Here is a 26672-nt window from a genome sequence, read left to right on the forward strand (position 1 = left end):
CAATACGAAAGGAGGTCCAGTACAAACGGAGCCTGGTGCTAGGGGAGGTATGAGGGGAGCTATTATGTGAGGTCCGGTATGAGGGGAGCTATTATGTGAGGTCCGGTATGAGGGGAGCTATTATGTGAGGTCCGGTATGAGGGGAGCTATTATGTGAGGTCCGGTATGAGGGGAGCTATTATGTGAGGTCCGGTATGAGGGGAGCTATTATGTGAGGTCCGGTATGAGGGGAGCTATTATGTGAGGTCCGGTATGAGGGGAGCTATTATGTGAGGTCCGGTATGAGGGGAGCCATTATGTGAGGTCCGGTATGAGGGGAGCCATTATGTGAGGTCCGGTATGAGGGGAGCCATTATGTGAGGTCCGGTATGAGGGGAGCTATTATGTGAGGTCCGGTATGAGGGGAGCTATTATGTGAGGTCCGGTATGAGGGGAGCCATTATGTGAGGTCCGGTATGAGGGGAGCCATTATGTGAGGTCCGGTATGAGGAGAGCTATTATGTGAGGTCCGGTATGAGGGGAGCCATTATGTGAGGTCCGGTATGAGGAGAGCTATTATGTGAGGTCCGGTATGAGGGGAGCTATTATGTGAGGTCCGGCATGAGGGGAGCCATTATGTGAGGTCCGGCATGAGGGGAGCTATTATGTGAGGTCCGGTATGAGGGGAGCCGTTATGTGAGGTCCGGTATGAGGGGAGCCGTTATGTGAGGTCCGGTATGAGGAGAGCCGTTATGTGAGGTCCGGTATGAGGGGAGCTATTATGTGAGGTCCGGTATGAGGGGAGCTATTATGTGAGGTCCGGTATGAGGGGAGCTATTATGTGAGGTCCGGTATGAGGGGAGCTATTATGTGAGGTCCGGTATGAGGAGAGCCATTATGTGAGGTCCGGTATGAGGGGAGCTATTATGTGAGGTCCGGTATGAGGGGAGCTATTATGTGAGGTCCGGTATGAGGGGAGCTATTATGTGAGGTCCGGTATGAGGGGAGCTATTATGTGAGGTCCGGTATGAGGAGAGCCATTATGTGAGGTCCGGTATGAGGGGAGCTATTATGTGAGGTCCGGTATGAGGGGAGCCATTATGTGAGGTCCGGTATGAGGGGAGCCATTATGTGAGGTCCGGTATGAGGGGAGCCATTATGTGAGGTCCGGTATGAGGGGAGCCATTATGTGAGGTCCGGTATGAGGAGAGCTATTATGTGAGGTCCGGTATGAGGGGAGCTATTATGTGAGGTCCGGTATGAGGAGAGCTATTATGTGAGGTCCGGTATGAGGGGAGCTATTATGTGAGGTCCGGTATGAGGGGAGCCATTATGTGAGGTCCGGTATGAGGGGAGCCATTATGTGAGGTCCGGTATGAGGGGAGCCATTATGTGAGGTCCGGTATGAGGAGAGCTATTATGTGAGGTCCGGTATGAGGGGAGCTATTATGTGAGGTCCGGTATGAGGAGAGCTATTATGTGAGGTCCGGTATGAGGGGAGCTATTATGTGAGGTCCGGTATGAGGGGAGCTATTATGTGAGGTCCGGTATGAGGGGAGCTATTATGTGAGGTCCGGTATGAGGGGAGCTATTATGTGAGGTCCGGTATGAGGGGAGCTATTATGTGAGGTCCGGTATGAGGGGAGCTATTATGTGAGGTCCGGTATGAGGGGAGCTATTATGTGAGGTCCGGTATGAGGGGAGCTATTATGTGAGGTCCGGTATGAGGGGAGCTATTATGTGAGGTCCGGTATGAGGGGAGCCATTATGTGAGGTCCGGTATGAGGGGAGCTATTATGTGAGGTCCGGTATGAGGAGAGCTATTATGTGAGGTCCGGTATGAGGGGAGCTATTATGTGAGGTCCGGTATGAGGGGAGCTATTATGTGAGGTCCGGTATGAGGGGAGCCATTATGTGAGGTCCGGTATGAGGAGAGCTATTTGTGAGGTCCGGTATGAGGAGAGCTGTTATGTGAGGTCCGGTATGAGGGGAGCTATTATGTGAGGTCCGGTATGAGGGGAGCTATTATGTGAGGTCCGGTATGAGGGGAGCTATTATGTGAGGTCCGGTATGAGGGGAGCTATTATGTGAGGTCCGGTATGAGGGGAGCTATTATGTGAGGTCCGGTATGAGGAGAGCTATTATGTGAGGTCCGGTATGAGGGGAGCTATTATGTGAGGTCCGGTATGAGGGGAGCTATTATGTGAGGTCCGGTATGAGGGGAGCCATTATGTGAGGTCCGGTATGAGGGGAGCTATTATGTGAGGTCCGGTATGAGGGGAGCTATTATGTGAGGTCCGGTAAGAGGGGAGCTATTATGTGAGGTCCGGTATGAGGGGAGCTATTATGTGAGGTCCGGTATGAGGGGAGCTATTATGTGAGGTCCGGTATGAGGGGAGCTATTATGTGAGGTCCGGTATGAGGGGAGCTATTATGTGAGGTCCGGTATGAGGGGAGCCATTATGTGAGGCCCGGTATGAGGGGAGCTATTATGTGAGGTCCGGTATGAGGGGAGCTATTATGTGAGGTCCGGTATGAGGGGAGCTATTATGTGAGGTTCGGTATGAGGGGAGCTATTATGTGAGGTCCGGTATGAGGGGAGCTATTATGTGAGGTCCGGTATGAGGGGAGCTATTATGTGAGGCCCGGTATGAGGGGAGCTATTATGTGAGGTCCGGTATGAGGGGAGCTATTATGTGAGGTCCGGTATGAGGGGAGCTATTATGTGAGGTTCGGTATGAGGGGAGCTATTATGTGAGGTCCGGTATGAGGGGAGCCATTATGTGAGGCCCGGTATGAGGAGAGCTATTATGTGAGGTCCGGTATGAGGAGAGCTATTATGTGAGGTCCGGTATGAGGAGAGCTATTATGTGAGGTCCGGTATGAGGGGAGCCATTATGTGAGGTCCGGTATGAGGAGAGCCGTTATGTGAGGTCCGGTATGAGGAGAGCCATTATGTGAGGTCCGGTATGAGGGGAGCCATTATGTGAGGTCCGGTATGAGGAGAGCTATTATGTGAGGTCCGGTATGAGGAGAGCTATTATGTGAGGTCCGGTATGAGGGGAGCTATTATGTGAGGTCCGGTATGAGGAGAGCTATTATGTGAGGTCCGGTATGAGGGGAGCTATTATGTGAGGTCCGGTATGAGGGGAGCTATTATGTGAGGTCCGGTATGAGGGGAGCCATTATGTGAGGTCCGGTATGAGGGGAGCTATTATGTGAGGTCCGGTATGAGGGGAGCTATTATGTGAGGTCCGGTATGAGGGGAGCTATTATGTGAGGTCCGGTATGAGGAGAGCTATTATGTGAGGTCCGGTATGAGGGGAGCTATTATGTGAGGTCCGGTATGAGGGGAGCCATTATGTGAGGTCCGGTATGAGGAGAGGTATGAGGAGAGCTATTACAGTTATATGAAAAAGTTTGGGCACCCCTATTAATCTTAAGCTTAATGTTTTCTTGTAATTGGTGTTTTTGCAGCAGCTCTTTCAGTTTGATCTATGTAATAACTGTTGGACACAGTAATGTTTCTGCCTTGAAATTAGGTTTATTGTACTAACAGAAAATGTGCAATCTGCATTCAAACAACATTTGACAGGTGCATAAGTATGGGCACCTCACCAGAAAAGTGACATTAATATTTAGTAGATCCTCCTTTTGCCTCTAGTCGCTTCCTGTAGCTTTTAATGAGTTCCTGGATCCTGGATGAAGGTATTTTTGACCATTCCTCTTTACAAAACAATTCCAGTTCAGTTAAGTTTGATGGTCGCCCCCGAGCATGGACAGCCCTCTTCAAATGATCCCACAGATGTTCAATGATATTCAGGTCTGGGGACTGGGATGGCCATTCCAGAACATTGTAATTGTTCCTCTGCATGAATGCCTGAGTAGATTTGGAGCGGTGTTTTGGATCATTGTCTTGCTGAAAGATCCATCCCCTGCGTAACTTCAACTTTATCACTGATTCTTGAACATTATTGTCAAGAATCTGCTGATACTGAGTGGAATCCATGCGTCCCTCAACTTTAACAAGATTCCCGGTGCCGGCATTGGCCACACAGCCCCAAAGAATGATGGAACCTCCACCAAATTTTACTGTGGGTAGCAAGTGTTTTTCTTGGAATGCTGTGTTTTTTTGCCGCCATGCATAACGCCTTTTTGTATGACCAAACAACTCAATCCTGGTTTCATCAGTCCACAGGACCTTCTTCCAAAAATAAGTTGGCTTCTGCAAATGTGCTTTTGCATACCTCAGCCGACTCGGTTTGTGGCGTGCTTGCAGAAACGACTTCTTTCGCATCACTCTCCCATACAGCTTCTCCTTGTGCAAAGTGCGTTGTATAGTTGACCGATGCACAGTGACACCATCTGCAGCAAGTTGATGCTGCAGCTCTCTGGAGGTGGTCTGAGGATTGTCCTTGACTGATCTCACCATTCTTCTTCTCTGCCTTTCTGATGTTTTTCTTGGCCTGCCACTTCTGGCCTTAACAAGAACTGTCCCTGTGTTCTTCCATTTCCTTGCTATGTTCCTCACAGTGGAAACTGACAGGTTAAATCTCTGAGACAGCTTTTGTATCCTTCCCCTGAACAACTATGTTGAATAATCTTTGTTTTCAGATCATTTGACAGTTGTTTTGAGGAGCCCATGATGCCACTCTTCAGAGGAGATTCAAACAGGAGAACAACTTGCAAGTGGCCACTTTAAGTAACTTTTCTCATGATTTCATACACCTGGCTATGAAGTTCAAAGCTCAATGAGGTTACAAAACCAAAAAAAGTGCTTTAGTAAGTCAGTAAAAAGTAGGTAGGAGTATTTAAAACAAGAAAATGATAAGGGTGCCCATACTTATGCACCTGTCAAATTTTGTTTAAATGCATATTGCACATTTTCTGTTAGTACAATAAACCTCATTTCAAGGCAGAAACATTACTGTGTCCAACAGTTATTACATAGATCAAACTGAAATAGCTGCTGCAAAAACACCAATTATAAGAAAACATTAAGCTTAAGATTAATAGGGGTGCCCAAACTTTTTCATATAACTGTATGTGAGGTCCGGTATGAGGAGAGCCATTATGTGAGGTCCGGTATGAGGGGAGCCATTATGTGAGGTCCGGTATGAGGAGAGCCATTATGTGAGGTCCGGTATGAGGGGAGCTATTATGTGAGGTCCGGTATGAGGAGAGCTATTATGTGAGGTCCGGTATGAGGAGAGCCATTATGTGAGGTCCGGTATGAGGGGAGCTATTATGTGAGGTCCGGTATGAGGGGAGCTATTATGTGAGGTCCGGTATGAGGAGAGCTATTATGTGAGGTCCGGTATGAGGAGAGCTATTATGTGAGGTCCGGTATGAGGGGAGCCATTATGTGAGGTCCGGTATGAGGAGAGCTATTATGTGAGGTCCGGTATGAGGAGAGCCGTTATGTGAGGTCCGGTATGAGGAGAGCCGTTATGTGAGGTCCGGTATGAGGAGAGCCATTATGTGAGGTCCGGTATGAGGGGAGCTATTATGTGAGGTCCGGTATGAGGAGAGCTATTATGTGAGGTCCGGTATGAGGAGAGCTATTATGTGAGGTCCGGTATGAGGGGAGCTATTATGTGAGGTCCGGTATGAGGAGAGCTATTATGTGAGGTCCGGTATGAGGGGAGCTATTATGTGAGGTCCGGTATGAGGAGAGCTATTATGTGAGGTCCGGTATGAGGAGAGCTATTATGTGAGGTCCGGTATGAGGGGAGCTATTATGTGAGGTCCGGTATGAGGAGAGCCATTATGTGAGGTCCGGTATGAGGGGAGCTATTATGTGAGGTCCGGTATGAGGGGAGCCATTATGTGAGGTCCGGTATGAGGAGAGCTATTATGTGAGGTCCGGTATGAGGGGAGCTATTATGTGAGGTCCGGTATGAGGGGAGCCATTATGTGAGGTCCGGTATGAGGGGAGCTATTATGTGAGGTCCGGTATGAGGGGAGCCATTATGTGAGGTCCGGTATGAGGAGAGCTATTATGTGAGGTCCGGTATGAGGGGAGCTATTATGTGAGGTTCGGTATGAGGGGAGCTATTATGTGAGGTCCGGTATGAGGGGAGCTATTATGTGAGGTCCGGTATGAGGGGAGCTATTATGTGAGGTCCGGTATGAGGGGAGCTATTATGTGAGGTCCGGTATGAGGGGAGCTATTATGTGAGGTCCGGTATGAGGGGAGCTATTATGTGAGGTCCGGTATGAGGGGAGCTATTATGTGAGGTCCGGTATGAGGGGAGCTATTATGTGAGGTCCGGTATGAGGGGAGCCATTATGTGAGGTCCGGTATGAGGGGAGCCATTATGTGAGGTCCGGTATGAGGGGAGCCATTATGTGAGGTCCGGTATGAGGGGAGCTATTATGTGAGGTCCGGTATGAGGGGAGCTATTATGTGAGGTCCGGTATGAGGGGAGCTATTATGTGAGGTCCGGTATGAGGGGAGCTATTATGTGAGGTCCGGTATGAGGAGAGCCATTATGTGAGGTCCGGTATGAGGGGAGCTATTATGTGAGGTCCGGTATGAGGGGAGCTATTATGTGAGGTCCGGTATGAGGAGAGCTGTTATGTGAGGTCCGGTATGAGGGGAGCTATTATGTGAGGTCCGGTATGAGGAGAGCCATTATGTGAGGTCCGGTATGAGGGGAGCCATTATGTGAGGTCCGGTATGAGGGGAGCCATTATGTGAGGTCCGGTATGAGGGGAGCTATTATGTGAGGTCCGGTATGAGGAGAGCTATTATGTGAGGTCCGATATGAGGGGAGCCATTATGTGAGGTCCGGTATGAGGGGAGCTATTATGTGAGGTCCGGTATGAGGGGAGCTATTATGTGAGGTCCGGTATGAGGGGAGCCATTATGTGAGGTCCGGTATGAGGGGAGCTATTATGTGAGGTCCGGTATGAGGGGAGCTATTATGTGAGGTCCGGTATGAGGAGAGCCATTATGTGAGGTCCGGTATGAGGAGAGCTGTTATGTGAGGTCCGGTATGAGGAGAGCTATTATGTGAGGTCCGGTATGAGGAGAGCCATTATGTGAGGTCCGGTATGAGGGGAGCCATTATGTGAGGTCCGGTATGAGGGGAGCTATTATGTGAGGTCCGGTATGAGGGGAGCTATTATGTGAGGTCCGGTATGAGGGGAGCTATTATGTGAGGTCCGGTATGAGGGGAGCTATTATGTGAGGTCCGGTATGAGGAGAGCCATTATGTGAGGTCCGGTATGAGGAGAGCCATTATGTGAGGCCCGGTATGAGGAGAGCCATTATGTGAGGTCCGGTATGAGGGGAGCTATTATGTGAGGTCCGGTATGAGGGGAGCTATTATGTGAGGTCCGGTATGAGGGGAGCTATTATGTGAGGTCCGGTATGAGGAGAGCCATTATGTGAGGTCCGGTATGAGGAGAGCCATTATGTGAGGTCCGGTATGAGGAGAGCCATTATGTGAGGCCCGGTATGAGGAGAGCCATTATGTGAGGTCCGGTATGAGGGGAGCTATTATGTGAGGTCCAGTATGAGGAGAGCTATTATGTGAGGTCCGGTATGAGGGGAGCTATTATGTGAGGTCCGGTATGAGGGGAGCTATTATGTGAGGTCCGGTATGAGGGGAGCCATTATGTGAGGTCCGGTATGAGGGGAGCTATTATGTGAGGTCCGGTATGAGGAGAGCTATTATGTGAGGTCCGGTATGAGGGGAGCTATTATGTGAGGTCCGGTATGAGGAGAGCTATTATGTGAGGTCCGGTATGAGGAGAGCCATTATGTGAGGTCCGGTATGAGGAGAGCCATTATGTGAGGTCCGGTATGAGGAGAGCTATTATGTGAGGTCCAGTATGAGGAGAGCTATTATGTGAGGTCCGGTATGAGGGGAGCCATTATGTGAGGTCCGGTATGAGGGGAGCTATTATGTGAGGTCCGGTATGAGGGGAGCTATTATGTGAGGTCCGGTATGAGGGGAGCTATTATGTGAGGTCCGGTATGAGGGGAGCCATTATGTGAGGTCCGGTATGAGGGGAGCTATTATGTGAGGTCCGGTATGAGGAGAGCTATTATGTGAGGTCCGGTATGAGGGGAGCTATTATGTGAGGTCCGGTATGAGGAGAGCTATTATGTGAGGTCCGGTATGAGGAGAGCCATTATGTGAGGTCCGGTATGAGGGGAGCTATTATGTGAGGTCCGGTATGAGGGGAGCTATTATGTGAGGTCTGGTATGAGGGGAGCCATTATGTGAGGTCCGGTATGAGGAGAGCTATTATGTGAGGTCCAGTATGAGGAGAGCTATTATGTGAGGTCCGGTATGAGGAGAGCTGTTATGTGAGGTCCGGTATGAGGAGAGCTATTATGTGAGGTCCGGTATGAGGAGAGCTGTTATGTGAGGTCCGGTATGAGGAGAGCTATTATGTGAGGTCCGGTATGAGGGGAGCCATTATGTGAGGTCCGGTATGAGGGGAGCTATTATGTGAGGTCCGGTATGAGGGGAGCTATTATGTGAGGTCCGGTATGAGGGGAGCTATTATGTGAGGTCCGGTATGAGGGGAGCTATTATGTGAGGTCCGGTATGAGGGGAGCCATTATGTGAGGTCCGGTATGAGGGGAGCTATTATGTGAGGTCCGGTATGAGGAGAGCTATTATGTGAGGTCCGGTATGAGGGGAGCCATTATGTGAGGTCCGGTATGAGGGGAGCTATTATGTGAGGTCCGGTATGAGGAGAGCTATTATGTGAGGTCCGGTATGAGGGGAGCCATTATGTGAGGTCCGGTATGAGGGGAGCTATTATGTGAGGTCCGGTATGAGGGGAGCCATTATGTGAGGTCCGGTATGAGGGGAGCTATTATGTGAGGTCCGGTATGAGGGGAGCTATTATGTGAGGTCCGGTATGAGGGGAGCCATTATGTGAGGTCCGGTATGAGGGGAGCTATTATGTGAGGTCCGGTATGAGGGGAGCTATTATGTGAGGTCCGGTATGAGGGGAGCCATTATGTGAGGTCCGGTATGAGGGGAGCCATTATGTGAGGTCCGGTATGAGGGGAGCCATTATGTGAGGTCCGGTATGAGGGGAGCTATTATGTGAGGTCCGGTATGAGGGGAGCCATTATGTGAGGTCCGGTATGAGGAGAGCTATTATGTGAGGTCCGGTATGAGGGGAGCTATTATGTGAGGTTCGGTATGAGGGGAGCTATTATGTGAGGTCCGGTATGAGGGGAGCTATTATGTGAGGTCCGGTATGAGGGGAGCTGTTATGTGAGGTCCGGTATGAGGGGAGCTATTATGTGAGGTCCGGTATGAGGGGAGCCATTATGTGAGGTCCGGTATGAGGAGAGCCATTATGTGAGGTCCGGTATGAGGGGAGCCATTATGTGAGGTCCGGTATGAGGAGAGCCATTATGTGAGGTCCGGTATGAGGGGAGCCATTATGTGAGGTCCGGTATGAGGAGAGCTATTATGTGAGGTCCGGTATGAGGGGAGCTATTATGTGAGGTCCAGTATGAGGGGAGCCATTATGTGAGGTCCGGTATGAGGAGAGCCATTATGTGAGGTCCGGTATGAGGGGAGCCATTATGTGAGGTCCGGTATGAGGAGAGCCATTATGTGAGGTCCGGTATGAGGGGAGCCATTATGTGAGGTCCGGTATGAGGAGAGCTATTATGTGAGGTCCAGTATGAGGGGAGCCATTATGTGAGGTCCGGTATGAGGAGAGCTATTATGTGAGGTCCGGTATGAGGGGAGCCGTTATGTGAGGTCCGGTATGAGGAGAGCTGTTATGTGAGGTCCGGTATGAGGGGAGCTATTATGTGAGGTCCGGTATGAGGAGAGCTATTATGTGAGGTCCGGTATGAGGAGAGCTATTATGTGAGGTCACATATGAGATAAGATCGGCATTCGGTGAGGTCGGTAAATCACGGGACAGTTCGGGCTCAGCCCATGCGGAGACGGCGTCTGGCAGCACCATGTATGACAGATCCATTCTGCGGTTTTATCTGTATCTCTGGCGGCTTCTGGTGTCAGGACCTGATGAGGTCTCCTTACAGAGGTGGCGGTCTCTATATGTGTCCGGGATCATTGATCCTTTCGACGTCAGGCCATGAACCTGCGGAGACCAGGGCTGTGTCCGCCGTCCTCCAGGAGGAGCAGGATCACTTTCACAGTTAGAGGGAACAGTAAACAGATTGCCATTACAGAAACTCATTTGCCATGAAATATACGGCTCTGAAGATTGATATTTTCGGCTTATGAAACTTAACATAAAATTAAATTGCAAATATTCCTCAAAAGTGCTAGAACTGTGGCCCCACGGCAATCCATCACAGATATAAAGCATTGGTTCAGGTCTGGTGGCCCGGCTTCCAGATATGATTTATAAGGAGAGCGCATTCATTTCATTCTCGGCTTTCACTCATGAGTCTGTTTGTTTTTTGTGGCTGCTTCGGTCACGTTGGAATGTCAAGCGGGGCCCCCAAAACCCCGGGAAATGTGCGGCTCAGAGGCCGATATTCTTGAAAAAGTCAAATTATTGCCTCTATACAAGCTTAGTTGGGTTTTTCCGCTTGTTTTTTGAGGTCTACTGAAGGTAGGGTGGCTTATAAAAGAAGCAAACCATATCTATCACCAGAATGTAATATTTTTCCTTATAGATCCCAGCCGGCTTCTCCCCTCCCAGCTCAGGGTAACTTACAGGTCTCTCCCTACAGTCCCCGGCCAGCTTCTCCCCTTCTTGCGTTAGGTGATCGATAGGTCTCTCCCTACAGTCCCCAGCCAACTTCTACCCTCCCCGATCCAGGTGATTGACATGTCTCTCCCTACAGTCCCCAGCCGACTCCTCCTCTCCCCGATCCAGGTGATTGACAGGTCTCTCCCTACAGTCCCCAGCCGACTCCTCCCCTCCCCCATCCAGGTGATTGAAAGGTCTCTCCCTACAGTCCCCAGCCGACTCCTCCCCGTTCCAGGTGATTCACAGGTCTCTCCCTACAGTCCCCAGCCGACTCCTCCTCGATCCAAGTGATTGACAGGTCTCTCCCTACAGTCCCCAGCCGACTCCTCCCCTCCCCCATCCAGGTGATTGAAAGGTCTCTCCCTACAGTCCCCAGCCGACTCCTTCCCGATCCAGGTGATTGACAGGTCTCTCCCTACAGTCCCCAGCCGACTCCTCTCCTCCCTACTCCAGGTGATTGACAGGTCTCTCCCTACAGTCCCCAGCCAACTCCTCCCCGATCCAGGTGATTGACAGGTCTCTCCCTACAGTCCCCAGCCGACTCCTCCTCTCCCCGATCCAGGTGATTGACAGGTCTCTCCCTACAGTCCCCAGCCGACTCCTCCCCTCCCCCATCCAGGTGATTGTAAGGTCTCTTCCTACAGTCCCCAACCGACTCCTCCCCGATCCAGGTGATTGACAGGCCTCTCCCTACAGTTCCCAGCCAACTCTTCCCCGATCCAGGTGATTGACAGGTCTCTCCCTACAGTCCCCAGCCGACTCCTCTCCTCCCTACTCCAGGTGATTAACAGGTCTCTCCCTACAGTCCACGGCTGGCTTTTCCACATCCTGCTCCAGGTGATTGACAGGTCTCTCTCTAAAGTCCCCGGCCAACTTCTCCCCTCCCCACTTAGCGTAATTGACAGGTCTCTTCCTACAGTCCCCGGCCAGCTCCTCCCCTCCCCGCTTAGGGTAATTGACAGGTCTCTTTCTACAGTCCCCGACCAGCTCTTCCCCTCCCTACTTAGGGTAATTAACAAGTCTCTTCCTACAGTCCCCGGCCGGCTTCTCACCATCCCACTCAGGTGATAAAACAGGTCTGTCCATACAGTTCCCAGCCGGCTCGTCCCCTCCCCACTCAGGGTAATTAACAGGTTTCTCCATACAGTCCCTGGGCAACTTCTCCCATCCCTGCTCCAGGTGATTGACAGGTCTCTCCGTACAATCTCTGACTTTTTAATCTATGCTTTCTCTGTTTCATAATAAAACATATACATGGTTGCTATAGTGCAGTCAGGCTCTGGCAGCATGCCTAGTGACAGGTTCCCTTTAAAAAATGAAAAACACTTTGAAATCACAAAATACCAACTTGTCCAAAAATTGGAGTCCAGGAGTCAGCAAACCTGCTGAAAATCAGTGATACCTGTCAACTACAATATTCAACACCTAATGGGACGTTTTCCATGATTGTACAGGTGGAAGTAAGGATGGCTACAGGAGCCATGGAGACACATAGGTCTGCATAGAAGCTGCAGACTTTTTTTAAATCAATACTATTTGCAGAGTTGCTTTCTTTGAATTTTAGAGTCACTGGGACAATAAAGTAAAGCGGTTGTGGGGCTGCGGCCTTTAATGGGTCGGGTCTTCCCATTCTGCCTAGTGAAACATGAAATGGTCAGCTCTTGTCTTTACAGCACTGGGGTCCTGACGTCTCATCTGAGCCTAAGACCCCGGAGTAATATCTCTAGCTGGGCTCAACCATATGGCATGAAGGATAGGGCTGACAGCCCCCTGCAAATGGACTCCAGCTGATCCCCTGTAGCTAGGCCCCGGCTGACCCCCTGCTCCTATGTAGATGGGCCCCGATAGACCCCCTGCAGCTGGGCCCTTTCTGACTCCCTGCTCCTATGTAGATGGGCCCCGATAGACCCCCTGCAGCTGGGCCCTTTCTGACTCCCTGCTCCTATGTAGATGGGCCCCGATAGACCCCCTGCAGCTGGGCCCTTTCTGACTCCCTGCTCCTATGTAGATGGGCCCCGATAGACCCCCTGCAGCTGGGCCCTTTCTGACTCCCTGCTCCTATGTAGATGGGCCCCGATAGACCCCCTGCAGCTGGGCCCTTTCTGACTCCCTGCTCCTATGTAGATGGGCCCCGATAGACCCCCTGCAGCTGGGCCCTTTCTGACTCCCTGCTCCTCTGGAGATGGGCCCCGGCTGACCCCCTGCTCCTCTGTAGATGGGCCCTGGCTGATCCCCTGCTCCTCTGTAGATGGGCCCCTAGTGATCCACTGCTCCTCTATAGATGGGACCCGGCTGACCCCCTGCTCCCCTATAGATGGGCCCCGGCTGACCCTGTTTCCCTATAGATGGGCCCGACTGACCCCGTTTCCCTATAGATGGGCCCCGACTGACCCCGTTTTCCTATAGATGGGCCCCAGCAGACCACCTGCTCCCCTGTAGATGGGCCCTGGCTGATGCCCTGCTCCCCTATAGATGAGCCCTGGCTGACCCCCTGCTCCCCTATAGATGGGCCTCACCTGACCCCCCTGCTCCCCTATAGATGGGCCCCAGCTGACTCCCCTATAGATGGGCACCAGCTGACCTCCTGTTCCCCTATCGATGGGCCTCAGCTGACCCCCCCTGCTCCCCTATAGATGTGCCCTGGCTGACCTCCTGTTCCCCTATCGATGGGCCTCAGCTGACCCCCCTGCTCCCCTATAGATGGGCTTCAGCTGACCCCCCCTGCTCCCCTATAGATGGGCCTCACCCGACCACCCAGCTCCCCTATAGATGGGCCTCACCTGACCCCCCTGGTCCTCTATAGCTGGGCCTCACCTGACCCCCCCCTGCTCCCCTATAGCTGGGCCTCACCTGACCCCCCTGGTCCCCTATAGATGGACCCCCGGATGCCCCCCTATAGATGAGCCCCGGGTGACCCTGTTTCCCTATATACGGGCCCGGGATGCCCCCCTATAGATGAGCCCCGGGTGACCCTGTTTCCCTACAGACAGGCCCCGGATGCTCCCCTATAGATGAGCCCCGGGTGACCCTGTTTCCCTACAGACGGGCCCCGGATGCCCCCCTATAGATGAGCCCCGGGTGACCCTGTTTCCCTACAGACGGGCCCCGGATGCCCCCCTATAGATGCCCCCCTGCCTCGGCTGACCCCTGCCCCTGGATATGACCAGACACACGATCAGGGCCCCTTTCCTCTCCCTGTAAGCGGCTGTAACCTTCACACACCGCGCACTTCATCTCCTGCAGCCGCGAGTCATTCTCTCCCCGACAGGAAGACAAAATGATTTAAGTAAATGTCAGCGGCGCGGGAGCTCATTCTTAAATATACTCACTTTGATTAAAATGTAAATATTACAATTAAATATAGCACAGAATGGAAATGTGCTCCTTCTCCTGCGCACACCAGACAAACTCATTTCTGGAGAGTTAACGGCAAATGGGACTTGTCAGAGCCGGAGCCCGGGAGATAATAATGAGCTGACAGGGTGAGCGCTCGGAGCTGAAATCAAGCTGCTGACACAGAGGAGATCCGCTGACAAATCGAATCTCCTGTAAAATGTGAGGCACTAAAGACAGCGGCGAGGAGCCCGACAGAGGCCACAAAACGGCCATCCTGTACGGGACCGTCCTCCTATAACGGAAATTGATTTTAAGATAATAAACTATCTGCAGCCACAAACTGCGCCGAGACCGAGCGACCTACACAAAGCATAAAATAATGCCGAGGGAGACCGCTCACAGCCAAAGCTGCAGTTATAAGAGCCACAGCAAAAGCTGCACACACATCTGCCGTTACATCAGGTCTTATCCTCCAGTCACCTCCAGAGCTGCACACACATCTGCCGTTACATCAGGTCTCATGCTGCAGTCACTATTCTGCCGTTACATCAGGTCTTATCCTCCAGTCACCTCCAGAGCTGCACACACATCTGCCGTTACATCAGGTCTCATGCTGCAGTCACTATCCTGACGTTACATCATGTCTTATCCTCCAGTCACCTCCAGAGCTGCAGTCACTATTCTGCTGTTACATCATGTCTTATCCTCCAGTCACCTCCAGAGCTGCAGTCAGTATTCTGCTGTTACATCGTGCTTTATCCTCCAGAGCTGCAGTCACTATTCTGCTGTTACATCATGTCTTATCCTCCAGTCACCTCCAGAGCTGCAGTCACTATATCCTGCCGTTACATCAGGTCTTATCCTCCAGAGCTGCAGTCAGTATTCAACTGTTACATCATGCTTTATCCTACAGTCACCTCCAGAGCTGCAGTCAGTATTCAACTGTTGCATCATGCTTTATCCTCCAGTCACCTCCAGAGCTGCAGTCAGTATTCTGCTGTTACATCGTGCTTTATCCTCCAGAGCTGCACTCACTATCCTGTCGTTACATAAGGTCTTATTTTCAAGAACTGCAGTCACTATCCTGTTGTTACATCAGGTCTTATCCTCCAGAGCTGCAATCACTATCCTATCCTTACATCCGGTCTTATCCTCCAGTCAGCTCCAGAGCTACAGTCACTATTCTGCTGTTACATCATGCTTTATCCTCCAGAGCTGCAGTCACTATCCTGTCGCTACATCAGGTCTTATCTTCCAGAGCTGCAATCACTATCCTGTCACATCAGGTCTTATCCTCCAGTCACCTCCAGAGCTGCAGTCACTATTCATGTGTGAGCAGTAACGTGCCGGCTTGACTCATCTGCTTCTTTCAATTGGGTTCCATAGAGAGAAGCCAAACGTATCTAGTCGGGCACGTAACTGCAACTAAGCAAATCTCTTGCATTTGTACACATGACCGCCTGCTCGCACCGGGAATCCTGTGGAATCGTGACAGCGTGTGGTGAGCGGTCACGTTTCGGACAACCCCTTTATATAACAAGGACACAATATATCTTACTAATGGAAGTAGAATAAAGACAGAAGGTTCAGACATGGAGTCCTCATGTGCCCCAGTAATAAAGCACAGAATGCAACCATACCAGTAAAGGACGTGTTGTAAATTCCCACTCTAGAAGGAGGGCTGTTATCAGTAAAGCATATGACAGCTATAGGACTGACTGTATAATTCTCGGCCAAAAACTGTACAATCCTAGTTGAAAAATAGAAGATAATGCCAAAAGACTTAAGCATTTATATCTTCTCAATACAGTGAAGGAACAGGCGAAATTCTGCACAGACGGGCATAATAACAAGTGATCAGATACAACCGGTCCTAGATACAGAACCGAGGCATCCAGCCAGAGAAAACAAAGGTAGACCTCCTGTACGTCCCTCATACAAGGCACAGTCTGTGTATATGAGCCCACATCTGGGGAAGACGGATCTCACCTCTCAGAAGGGGAAGCCAAAAAATGGATAAAAATGGAAAATCAGGTGGGCGAACTATAGGAGGATGAAACTTCTGAGGGAACAGATAAAACAGCTGAGATGAAGCTTGGTGGATGGACAGCAAGAGGCATGAAGAGAACAAGGTCTTGAGACAAAGTGTTTCGGATCATAGGAAAGGAAATGCTGAAGACGACGGGAGAACTTAGACAAGTCATGAGGGCTCTTTTTGCAAAGTCACTGACTGCAGAGAGATGTTTTGGGCTGAAGGCCGGGCCTAATGGACTGAGCCTGAGCTATAGGGAAGGGTTGTTGGAGGGTAGAGCAGCTACAGGCTTATGCTATGGAAGGGACTATCCTTAGCGGACGGCCGATGCGCTTGTGTTGTTTGAGCTCTTTAGCTCCTTTTTGTTGCTGTATTTCCCAAGTATAACCTGCACTATCCACCAGCAATGTCTGAGGCTGATGGTCCTGCTAAAATCTGAAATTGGCAACAGGTTTAGTGTGTTCAATAAGGAGAGGGGAGAGAGTGGCTGGCAGACCCCTCTGTACAGAAAGCAAAGGGGCTGGGAGAGCAACTCGTCATCTTCCAGAAGAGTCCGACACAAAACACATCAGACATGACTTATAGTTACACCAATATAGTCAGGTTCAGATGACGTCCTCTAACGTGAAGGGCGTCTAAAGACACAATAGCTACAGAAATGTGACTGCAGCTCTGGGTGTGACTGCAGCTCTGGGTGTGACTGCAGCTCTGGGTGTGACTGCAGCTCTGGATGTGACTGCAGCTCTGGATGTGATAATAGCTACAGAAATGTGACTGCAGCTCTGGATGTGACTGCAGCTCTGGATGTGACTGCAGCTCTGGATGTGACTGCAGCTCTAGATGTGATTGCAGCTCTGGCTGTGACGGCAGCTCTGGGTGTCACGGCAGCTCTGGGTGTCACGGCAGCTCTGGGTGTCACGGCAGCTCCGGGTGTGACGGCAGCTCCGGGTGTGACGGCAGCTCCGGGTGTGACTGCAGCTCTGGGTGTGACTGCAGCTCTGGGTGTGCCTGCAGTAGAGCTAGAATGTAAGTAGGGATATTGTGGAGAAGGTACCCGGTGCCGGGGTGTGACTGCAGCTCTGGGTGTGACTGCAGCTCTGGACGTGGCTGCAGCTCTGGACGTGACTGCAGCTCTGGACGTGACTGCAGCTCTGGACGTAACTGCAGCTCTGGGTGTGACTGCAGCTCTGGACGTGACTGCAGTAGAGCTAGAATGTAAGTAGGGATGTTGTGGAGAACGTACTCGATGCCTGGATGTGACTGCAGCTCTGGACGTGAGTGCAGCTCTGGACGTGAGTGCAGCTCTGGACGTGAGTGCAGCTCTGTGTGTGACTGCAGCTCTGGATGTGCCTGCAGTAGAGCTAGAATGTAAGTAGGGATGTTGTGGAGAACGTACCCGGTGCCTGGGTGTGACTGCAGCTCTGGGTGTGACTGCAGTAGAGCTAGAATGTAAGTAGGGATGTTGTGGAGAACGTACCCGATGCCTGGGTGTGACTGCAGCTCTGGATGTGACTGCAGCTCTGGGTGTGACTGCAGCTCTGGGTGTGACTGCAGCTCTGGGTGTGACTGCAGCTCTGGGTGTGACTGCAGTAGAGCTAGAATGTAAGTAGGGATGTTGTGGAGAACATACCCGATGCCTGGGTGTGACTGCAGCTCTGGATGTGACTGCAGCTCTGGGTGTGCCTGCAGCTCTGGGTGTGCCTGCAGCTCTGGGTGTGCCTGCAGCTCTGGGTGTGCCTGCAGCTCTGGGTGTGACTGCAGTAGAGCTAGAATGCAAGTAGGGATGTTGTGGAGAACGTACCCGATGCCTGGGTGTGACTGCAGCTCTGGGTGTGCCTGCAGCTCTGGGCGTGCCTGCAACTCTGGGCGTGCCTGCAGCTCTGGGCGTGACTGCAGCTCTGGGCGTGACTGCAGCTCTGGGCGTGACTGCAGCTCTGGGCGTGACTGCAGTAGAGCTAGAATGTAAGTAGGGATGTTGTGGCGAACGTACCCGATGCCTGGGTGTGACTGCAGCTCTGGATGTGACTGCAGCTCTGGGTGTGACTGCAGCTCTGGGTGTGACTGCAGCTCTGGGTGTGACTGCAGCTCTGGGTGTGACTGCAGCTCTGGGCGTGACTGCAGTAGAGCTAGAATGTAAGTAGGGATGTTGTGGCGAACGTACCCGATGCCTGGGTGTGACTGCAGCTCTGGATGTGACTGTAGCTCTGGGTGTGACTGCAGCTCTGAGTGTGACTGCAGCTCTGGGTGTGACTGCAGCTCTGGGCGTGACTGCAGCTCTGGGCGTGACTGCAGTAGAGCTAGAATGTAAGTAGGGATGTTGTGGCGAACGTACCCGATGCCTGGGTGTGACTGCAGCTCTGGATGTGACTGCAGCTCTGGGTGTGACGGCAGCTCTGGGTGTGACGGCAGCTCTGGGTGTGACGGCAGCTCTGGGTGTGACGGCAGCTCTGGGTGTGACGGCAGCTCTGGGTGTGACTGCAGCTCTGGGTGTGACTGCAGTAGAGCTAGAATGTAAGTAGGGATGTTGTGGCGAACGTACCCGATGCCTGGGTGTGACTGCAGCTCTGGATGTGACTGCAGCTCTGGGTGTGACTGCAGTTCTGGGTGTGACGGCAGCTCTGGGTGTGACGGCAGCTCTGGGTGTGACTGCAGTAGAGCTAGAATGTAAGTAGGGATGTTGTGGAGAACGTACCCGGTGCCGGGGCTTTATCTGCAGACGACATCCAGCTATAACCTGTAACTTGCTGCCCTCACCCCTCATCTGACCGGAAGCCGAGCGGCCACTTCTGAGCACTTTGCTCCCAGTCGGCTCTTTCCTCGGCCTCCATATAAATTGCAGCTTTCTATAAACTTCTAATTCAATATCTGACACTTAATCTCGCACCTCCCGATCGTCTGCTTTGTATATGAGCTCGGTAATTGAAGAATGGAGAAGTCACTTAGCCGCACATTTGTGTCTTCGATTGGCTCTGATAGCGGAGATATCGGGAGAGAAATGCGGTAACACAATTACTGTTATTACAGATGTGGAGTCTATACAGTGCCGGGGAATACACAGGGGACGGCGCGAGGATCAGACCCATTACATCACTGCCTTTAGGGCCGAGCTCCCAATCAATAGGGAACGAGTATTCTCCATTTCAGAATGGACGCCCTCCAGCACTAATGGATGAGCGGTGCCCTATACCGAGGCGTCAGCGCTATGGCCGGTGCTCACAATGTCCGTGCCAGTGTTAGGTGTCCCCAAAACCTGAGCCCACAATGAGCCGGGCCGGGCTGTGTGAGCCTGGACGGAGGGCGCGATACTGAAGACGGGGACTGGACCCCGGGGGGCAGAGCGACGCTCAGCGCTAGTGCTGTTACCAGGGACATTACTGCAGGATAACGGGTGGAAGCAGACGCACTTGGGCCATTTTTTCTTCCCTTTCAACACATCTTTCTAGGACTCCTGAATGAGTGTAGGAGCCCGGGAAAGCTGGGTAACAAACCCACGGGAGGCGGTGATGGCTCAGGCATTTTTGCCTGATTCCGGGACTTTACCTTTCAGCGTTTTCTACACTATTTTCGCAGTAAAGACCTCTCTTCTCCGCCGTTAGATGCCCTCGATCTGGGTCATGTGGCAGGTTAGGAGCTCATAAATGACATTCAGCGCTCGTCCTGCACATCTGTGCTATAACCGTATCCGGAGGCGATCCCGCACCTCAGACGCTCCCTATAACCGTATCCGGAGCCGATCCCGCACCTCAGACACTCCCTATAACCGTATCCGGAGGCGATCCCGCACCTCAGACACTCCCTATAACCGTATCCGGAGCCGATCCCGCACCTCAGACACTCCCTATAACCGTATCCGGAGCAAATCCCGCACCTCAGACACTCCCTATAACCGTATCCGGAGCCGATCCCGCACCTCAGACACTCCCTATAACCGGATCCGGAGCCGATCCCGCACCTCAGACACTCCCTATAACCGGAGCCGATCCCGCACCTCAGACGCTCCCTATAACCGTATCCGGAGCCGATCCCGCACCTCAGACATTCCCTATAACCGTATCCGGAGCCGATCCCGCACCTCAGACGCTCCCTATAACCGTATCCGGAGCCGATCCCGCACCTCAGACGCTCCCTATAACCGTATCCGGAGCCGATCCCGCACCTCAGACACTCCCTATAACCGGATCCGGAGCCGATCCCGCACCTCAGACACTCCCTATAACCGGATCCGGAGCCGATCCCGCACCTCAGACACTCCCTATAACCGTATCCGGAGCCGATCCCGCACCTCAGACACTCCCTATAACCGTATCCGGAGCCGATCCCGCACCTCAGACACTCCCTATAACCGTATCCGGAGCCGATCCCGCACCTCAGACACTCCCTATAACCGTATCCGGAGCCGATCCCGCACCTCAGACACTCCCTATAACCGTATCCGGAGCAAATTCCGCACCTCAGACACTCCCTATAACCGGATCCGGAGCCGATCCCGCACCTCAGACACTCCCTATAACCGGATCCGGAGCCGATCCCGCACCTCAGACACTCCCTATAACCGGATCCGGAGCCGATCCCGCACCTCAGACACTCCCTATAACCGTATCCGGAGCAAATCCCGCACCTCAGACACTCCGCGTCGCTCTGCGGCTTCTGACTGATGGACAACTTCTCCGCTTCCAGCTTCCTGGTGACCCCGGCGGCAGCACTGATCGCCTTGTCCAGACCTGAGATATAACCAGATGCAAATAAGGCTGTGCATGGCGGGGACGAGAGGGGAAAGCTTCAGAGCTGCGCTCAGGGCGGGGACGAGAGGAGAAAGCTTCAGAGCTGTGCTCAGGGATGGCGGGGACGAGAGGAGAAAGCTTCAGAGCTGCGCTCAGGGATGGCGGGGACGAGAGGAGAAAGCTTCAGAGCTGCGCTCAGGGATGGCAGGGACGAGAGGAGAAAGCTTCAGAGCTGCGCTCAGGGATGGCGGGGACGAGAGGAGAAAGCTTCAGAGCTGCGCTCAGAGATGGCGGGGACGAGAGGAGAAAGCTTCAGAGCTGCGCTCAGTGATTGTGGGGACGAGAGGAGAAAGCTTTAGAGCTGCGCTCAGTGATTGCAGGATACGAGAGGAGAAAGCTTCAGAGCTGCGCTCAGGGATTGTGGGGACGAGAGAAGAAAGCTTCAGAGCTGCGCTCAGTGATTGCGGGTATGAGAGGAGAAAGCTTCAGAGCTGCGCTCAGTGATTGTGGGGACGAGAGGAGAAAGCTTCAGAGCTGCGCTCAGTGATTGCGGGTATGAGAGGAGAAAGCTTCAGAGCTGCGCTCAGTGATTGTGGGCCACTTTACCTCTCAGAGTCTCCTGGAAGTCACTTAGTTCTCTCTGGATCATGTTCCTCTGACGATAAAGAGCGTTCAGATGGATGTTTTCTCCTCTCAGGGTTTCTATTTCTGGGGGGAAAAATAATGTAGAACGATGGTAGTGACAGACAAGCCCCCGAGGCGGTATGTGTGAAACTAGCGGTGAGTAATGTGCGGAGTGGAAAGAGCATTTATAAATACCCACAAGAATAGATACCGGTGTATGGTGACGTGACGCCTCGTGGTAGGACCCCGGGGCCCGACAAATTCTGCAGAATGTCCTAGTAATGTACCGGCCCATCACACTGCTTATACAGAATGTACTGTGAGACCTCAAAAATATAACTCAGGAAATAAATGTTCAGGAACCCAAACAGAAGTTCTAGGCCTGGTCCGCCTCCGCGGCTTAGGCCGGGTTCCCCTCCGCGGCTTAGGCCTGGTTTGCCTCTGCGGCTTAGGCCCGGTCCGCCTCCGCGGCTTATCCCGGGTTTGCCTCCGCGGCTTAGGCCGGGTTTGCCTCCGCGGCTTAGTTCCGGTCCGCCTCCGCGGCTTAGGCCGGGTTCACCTCCACGGCTTAGGCCCGGTCCGCCTCCGCGGCTTAGGCTGATCCCAAACCACGGTACCAGGATCGCTTACCCTGTCCCAGCACCTCGGCCTCCTCCTCCAGACTCCGGCTCTCAGCCTCCGCGCGTTCTCCAAGAAGCTCCTTTCTATTCACCGTTAGCCCATAATTTCTATTATAATCCATGACTTCCATCATAAACATCTCCTCCTCGGATGCCGTCTTGTCCTTCATCACTTGCTAAGAAAAATAAAACAGATCAGCTGCTAGAATGTGCTGGGGGCGGACGAGCTATTGTAAACTGCAGGATAACTGCTCCCCCGCGCACACTTATATCTCGGGGCCCGGAGCGCGCTTACATCTCGGGGCCCGGAGCGCGCTTACATCTCGGGGCCCGGAGCGCGCTTACATCTCGGGGCCCGGAGCGCGCTTACATCTCGGGGCCCGGAGCGCGCTTACATCTCAGGGCCCGGAGCGCGCTTACATCTCGGGGCCCGGAGCGCGCTTACATCTCGGGCCCTGGAGCGCGCTTACATCTCGGGCCCTGGAGCGCGCTTACATCTCGGGCCCCGGAGCGCGCTTACATCTCGGGCCCCGGAGCGCGCTTACATCTCGGGCCCCGGAGCGCGCTTACATCTCGGGCCCCGGAGCGCGCTTACATCTCGGGCCCCGGAGCGCGCTTACATCTCGGGCCCCGGAGCGCGCTTACATCTCGGGCCCCGGAGCGCGCTTACATCTCGGGCCCCGGAGCGCGCTTACATCTCGGGGCCCGGAGCGCGCTTACATCTCGGGCCCTGGAGCGCGCTTACATCTCGGGGCCCGGAGCGCGCTTACATCTCGGGGCCCGGAGCGCGCTTACATCTCGGGGCCCGGAGCGCGCTTACATCTCGGGGCCCGGAGCGCGCTTACATCTCGGGGCCCGGAGCGCGCTTACATCTCGGGGCCCGGAGCGCGCTTACATCTCGGCCCCGGAGCGCGCTTACATCTCGGGGCCCGGAGCGCGCTTACATCTCGGCCCCGGAGCGCGCTTACATCTCGGGGCCCGGAGCGCGCTTACATCTCGGCCCCGGAGCGCGCTTACATCTCGGGGCCCGGGGCGCGCTTACATCTCGGGGCCCGGAGCGCGCTTACATCTCGGGGCCCGGAGCGCGCTTACATCTCGGCCCCGGAGCACATATAGTCGAGCACAGAGGTATCTGAGTCCCATCCAGTAATTATCTACATTATTACGAATTCCATGGGAAGAGGAGAAACAGAAGAGAACAATCTCTGACAGGTGAAATAAAAGCCCAGTAAGTCCCCGGCCGATCTGTCCCCGTCGATATGTATGCGGCCGAAGTGTCCCCGGCTGAAGTGTCTGCGGCCGATCTGTCCGCGGCCGAAGTGTCCCCGGCTGATCTGTCCCCGTCGATATGTATGCGGCCGAAGTGTCCCCGGCTGAAGTGTCTGCGGCCGATCTGTCCGCGGCCGATCTGTCCCCGGCTGATCTGTCCCCGTCGATATGTATGTGGCCGAAGTGTCCCCGGCTGAAGTGTCTGCGGCCGATCTGTCCCCGTCGATATGTATGCGGCCGAAGTGTCCCCGGCTGAAGTGTCTGCGGCCGATCTGTCTGCGGCCGAAGTGTCCCCGGCTGATCTGTCCCCGTCGATATGTATGTGGCCGAAGTGTCCCCGGCTGAAGTGTCCACGGACGATCTGTCCCCGGCTCAGTGCCATTCTCCTGCTTCACCTCCAGCCTCAGTCCTGGGGCCGGCGCTCGGAGCCGGGATGAAGGAGCAGGTGTTTGTGATGCTCAGGATTCAGTTATCGCCCCCAGCTGAGTTAAAAGCGTCTCCCCGCTGTCGGTAATGGCTCTCAGCCTGAGCGGGGTCAGGGGTCCTGCAAGCTGCAGTCACACAAGTCTGTTCTTTTCAAGAATGGTGCAAATAAATCTGTATTTTACAGCTAAACCCAAAGCCTCCCCCACTGGGGCTCAGCAGCTGAACGGCAAAAACACCGGATTTATTTCTATTATGGTCTTTTAGCAATTACAGCACTGAGTGGTAAACTGCAGCCATAATACAGACGGAGGCTGAGGCCACAGGAGGCCACGGGCAGCCTCAACGCGGCATGATGATCTGCCAGCATCACAATACAGAGGAGAGAAGCTGAGCAGACGGACACAGAGTCCTGTGCCATCAAAATAAGGAGAACTTATATTCTGTCCAAGGAAATCTCTGCTTATTCTGGGAGTCCAGGGGGCGGCCCAAATCTGTGATTGACAGCTATCTGTGTTATACAGGACCGCCCACCGGACTCCCGAACCCAGAATGAACAAATAGTTGAATGAAAAAAATTCAAGGTAAAACTAAATCTTTTCCCATAAAGCCCTGCTTCTCTGCTCCTCCTAGATGGCTCGGCTTCTCTGCTCCTCCTAGATGGCTCGGCTTCTCTGCTCCTCCTAGATGGCTCGGCTTCTCTGGCACACAAACAGACGAAGATGAGAAACATTCCCTGAAGTCATGCGCCGGGGGACACAGGAGGCCTGGACCATGCGCCGGGGGACACAGGAGGCCTGGACCATGCGCCGGGGGACACAGGAGGCCTGGACCATGCGCCGGGGGACACAGGAGGCCTGGACCATGCGCCGGGGGACACAGGAGGCCTGGACCATGCGCCGGGGGACACAGGAGGCCTGGACCATGCGCCGGGGGACACAGGAGGCCTGGACCATGCGCCGGGGGACACAGGGGGCCTGGACCATGCGCCGGGGGACACAGGGGGCCTGGACCATGCGCCGGGGGACACAGGGGGCCTGGACCATGCGCCGGGGGACACAGGGGGCCTGGACCATGCGCCGGGGGACACAGGGGGCCTGGACCATGCGCCGGGGGACACAGGGGGCCTGGACCATGCGCCGGGGGACACAGGGGGCCTGGACCATGCGCCGGGGGACACAGGGGGCCTGGACCATGCGTTGGGGGACACAGGGGGCCTGGACCATGCGTTGGGGGACACAGGGGGCCTGGACCATGCGTTGGGGGACACAGGGGGCCTGGAACATGCGTTGGGGGACACAGGGGGCCTGGACCATGCGTTGGGGGACACAGGGGGCCTGGACCATGCGTTGGGGGACACAGGGGGCCTGGAACATGCGTTGGGGGACACAGGGGGCCTGGAACATGCGTTGGGGGACACAGGGGGCCTGGACCATGCGTTGGGGGACACAGGGGGCCTGGACCATGCGTTGGGGGACACAGGGGGCCTGGGCCATGCGTTGGGGGACACAGGGGGCCTGGGCCATGCGTTGGGGGACACAGGGGGCCTGCACCATGCGTTGGGGGACACAGGGGGCCTGGACCATGCGTTGGGGGACATAGGGGGCCTGGACCATGCGTTGGGGGACACAGGGGGCCTGGACCATGCGTTGGGGGACACAGGAGGCCTGGACCATGCGTTGGGGGACACAGGAGGCCTGGTCCATGCGTTGGGGGACACAGGAGGCCTGGTTCATGTGTTGGGGGATACGGGAGGCCTGTACAAAGCTGTCTGGTGGGTGTATATGACATTGATCTATTGTGTCAGGCCGGCTTCAGCCTCCACCACATGATCACTAATGATCGGGTCTGCAGACATTTCTCAGCAGACGGAAGGCTGGTTCAGATCTCCATCTTATAGCAGTGATCTGCCCGCACCATGTGGTCGTGTCCTGGTGACACGCAGCGCACACTCACTTTTTGACAGTTTGGGCCCTGCGGCATTTCACTTTTGCGGCATTATTCTTATGTTACAGTGAAGGGGACGCTGATGCTGGGGGTAACGCAATCTGCGGCAGCTGACGTGAACGCAGAGATGGAAAAAGCTTTGACTCAGCAAGAACTGGAGGGGCTTCACCGTCACTACAGATCTACCGTACAATCAGCACTGTGATGGCGGCAGCGTGTACCATGGTCTCTGCCACCACTAAAGCCATGGCCACGACACAAACCCTCCGCACAGGTTATACCCACAACTTCAGAGTGGAGACCCCGATTCTCTCCGAGGAGCCTCCACTTCTGGATCTCCAGACCGTCCTGACGTTTCTTCATCAGATCTCTCTGAAATCCTTTCTCCAGCAAAAGAGGGACCTGTGAGCGTAAAGAAATGGTTCAGAATCAAGTCATCAACTACCCAGGAGGAGGAATTATCAGGAGACTGATGTGCGGAAGTGGGAAAAATGCTGCTAAGTAAGAAGACTTCAAAAATAAAAGGGTTAATAGTTTATTTTTATCTGCTGACCAGGAATGATCTGTGCAGGAGGTTGTGCCAAACATCTTGGGAGACCTGCCCCAGATCCTCTGTGTATGAGGCTTGTGCGGATCCTTCTGTCACCTCAGGACCAGCAAACGATGGCACTTCTGAAATCTCATGCACACACTGCAGATTTTTTCCTTGCAGATTTGGAGCAGTTTCATATAGATGCGTTTTTGGTGCAGAAATTTCTGCTGAAAATATTCAACATGTGCACATGTCCTAAAGCATACATATACAGTGCTCAGCATAAATAAGTACACCCCAACAGATTTACCAGAAAACTTTCAGTTTACTTTCAGAATCAACATTTTCTATGGGATCTTGCACTACAGAATACCCCACAAATGTGGAATAAAGGGAAGAAAAGTGTGCAAGACGAAGCGAGGAGTGCGGTAAAAGCAAAACTTTACTAAAATACAAAACAAATGAAATGC

At 53.5% G+C, this 26672-nt stretch overlaps 1 protein-coding gene across 1 annotated transcript in view; it reads right to left on the reverse strand.

Moving 5' to 3' along the window:
• CCDC172 (coiled-coil domain containing 172) overlaps positions 1–26672 on the reverse strand; it is a 49002-nt gene that overhangs the window by 15452 nt on the left and 6878 nt on the right. Inside the window, exons 3-6 of the mRNA XM_073681612.1 lie at positions 25956–26072; positions 22042–22207; positions 21394–21495; positions 20685–20787 (exon numbers count right to left, since the gene is read on the reverse strand). Of these exons, the coding sequence (XP_073537713.1) occupies positions 20685–20787; positions 21394–21495; positions 22042–22207; positions 25956–26072 (488 nt within the window). The remainder of the gene's footprint in view (positions 1–20684; positions 20788–21393; positions 21496–22041; positions 22208–25955; positions 26073–26672) is intronic.

This window comes from Phyllobates terribilis, unplaced genomic scaffold (genome assembly GCF_046119375.1).
Source record: "Phyllobates terribilis strain yellow unplaced genomic scaffold, ASM4611937v1 Scaffold_5__5_contigs__length_657084704, whole genome shotgun sequence".
NCBI classification, from domain to species: Eukaryota; Metazoa; Chordata; class Amphibia; order Anura; family Dendrobatidae; genus Phyllobates; species Phyllobates terribilis.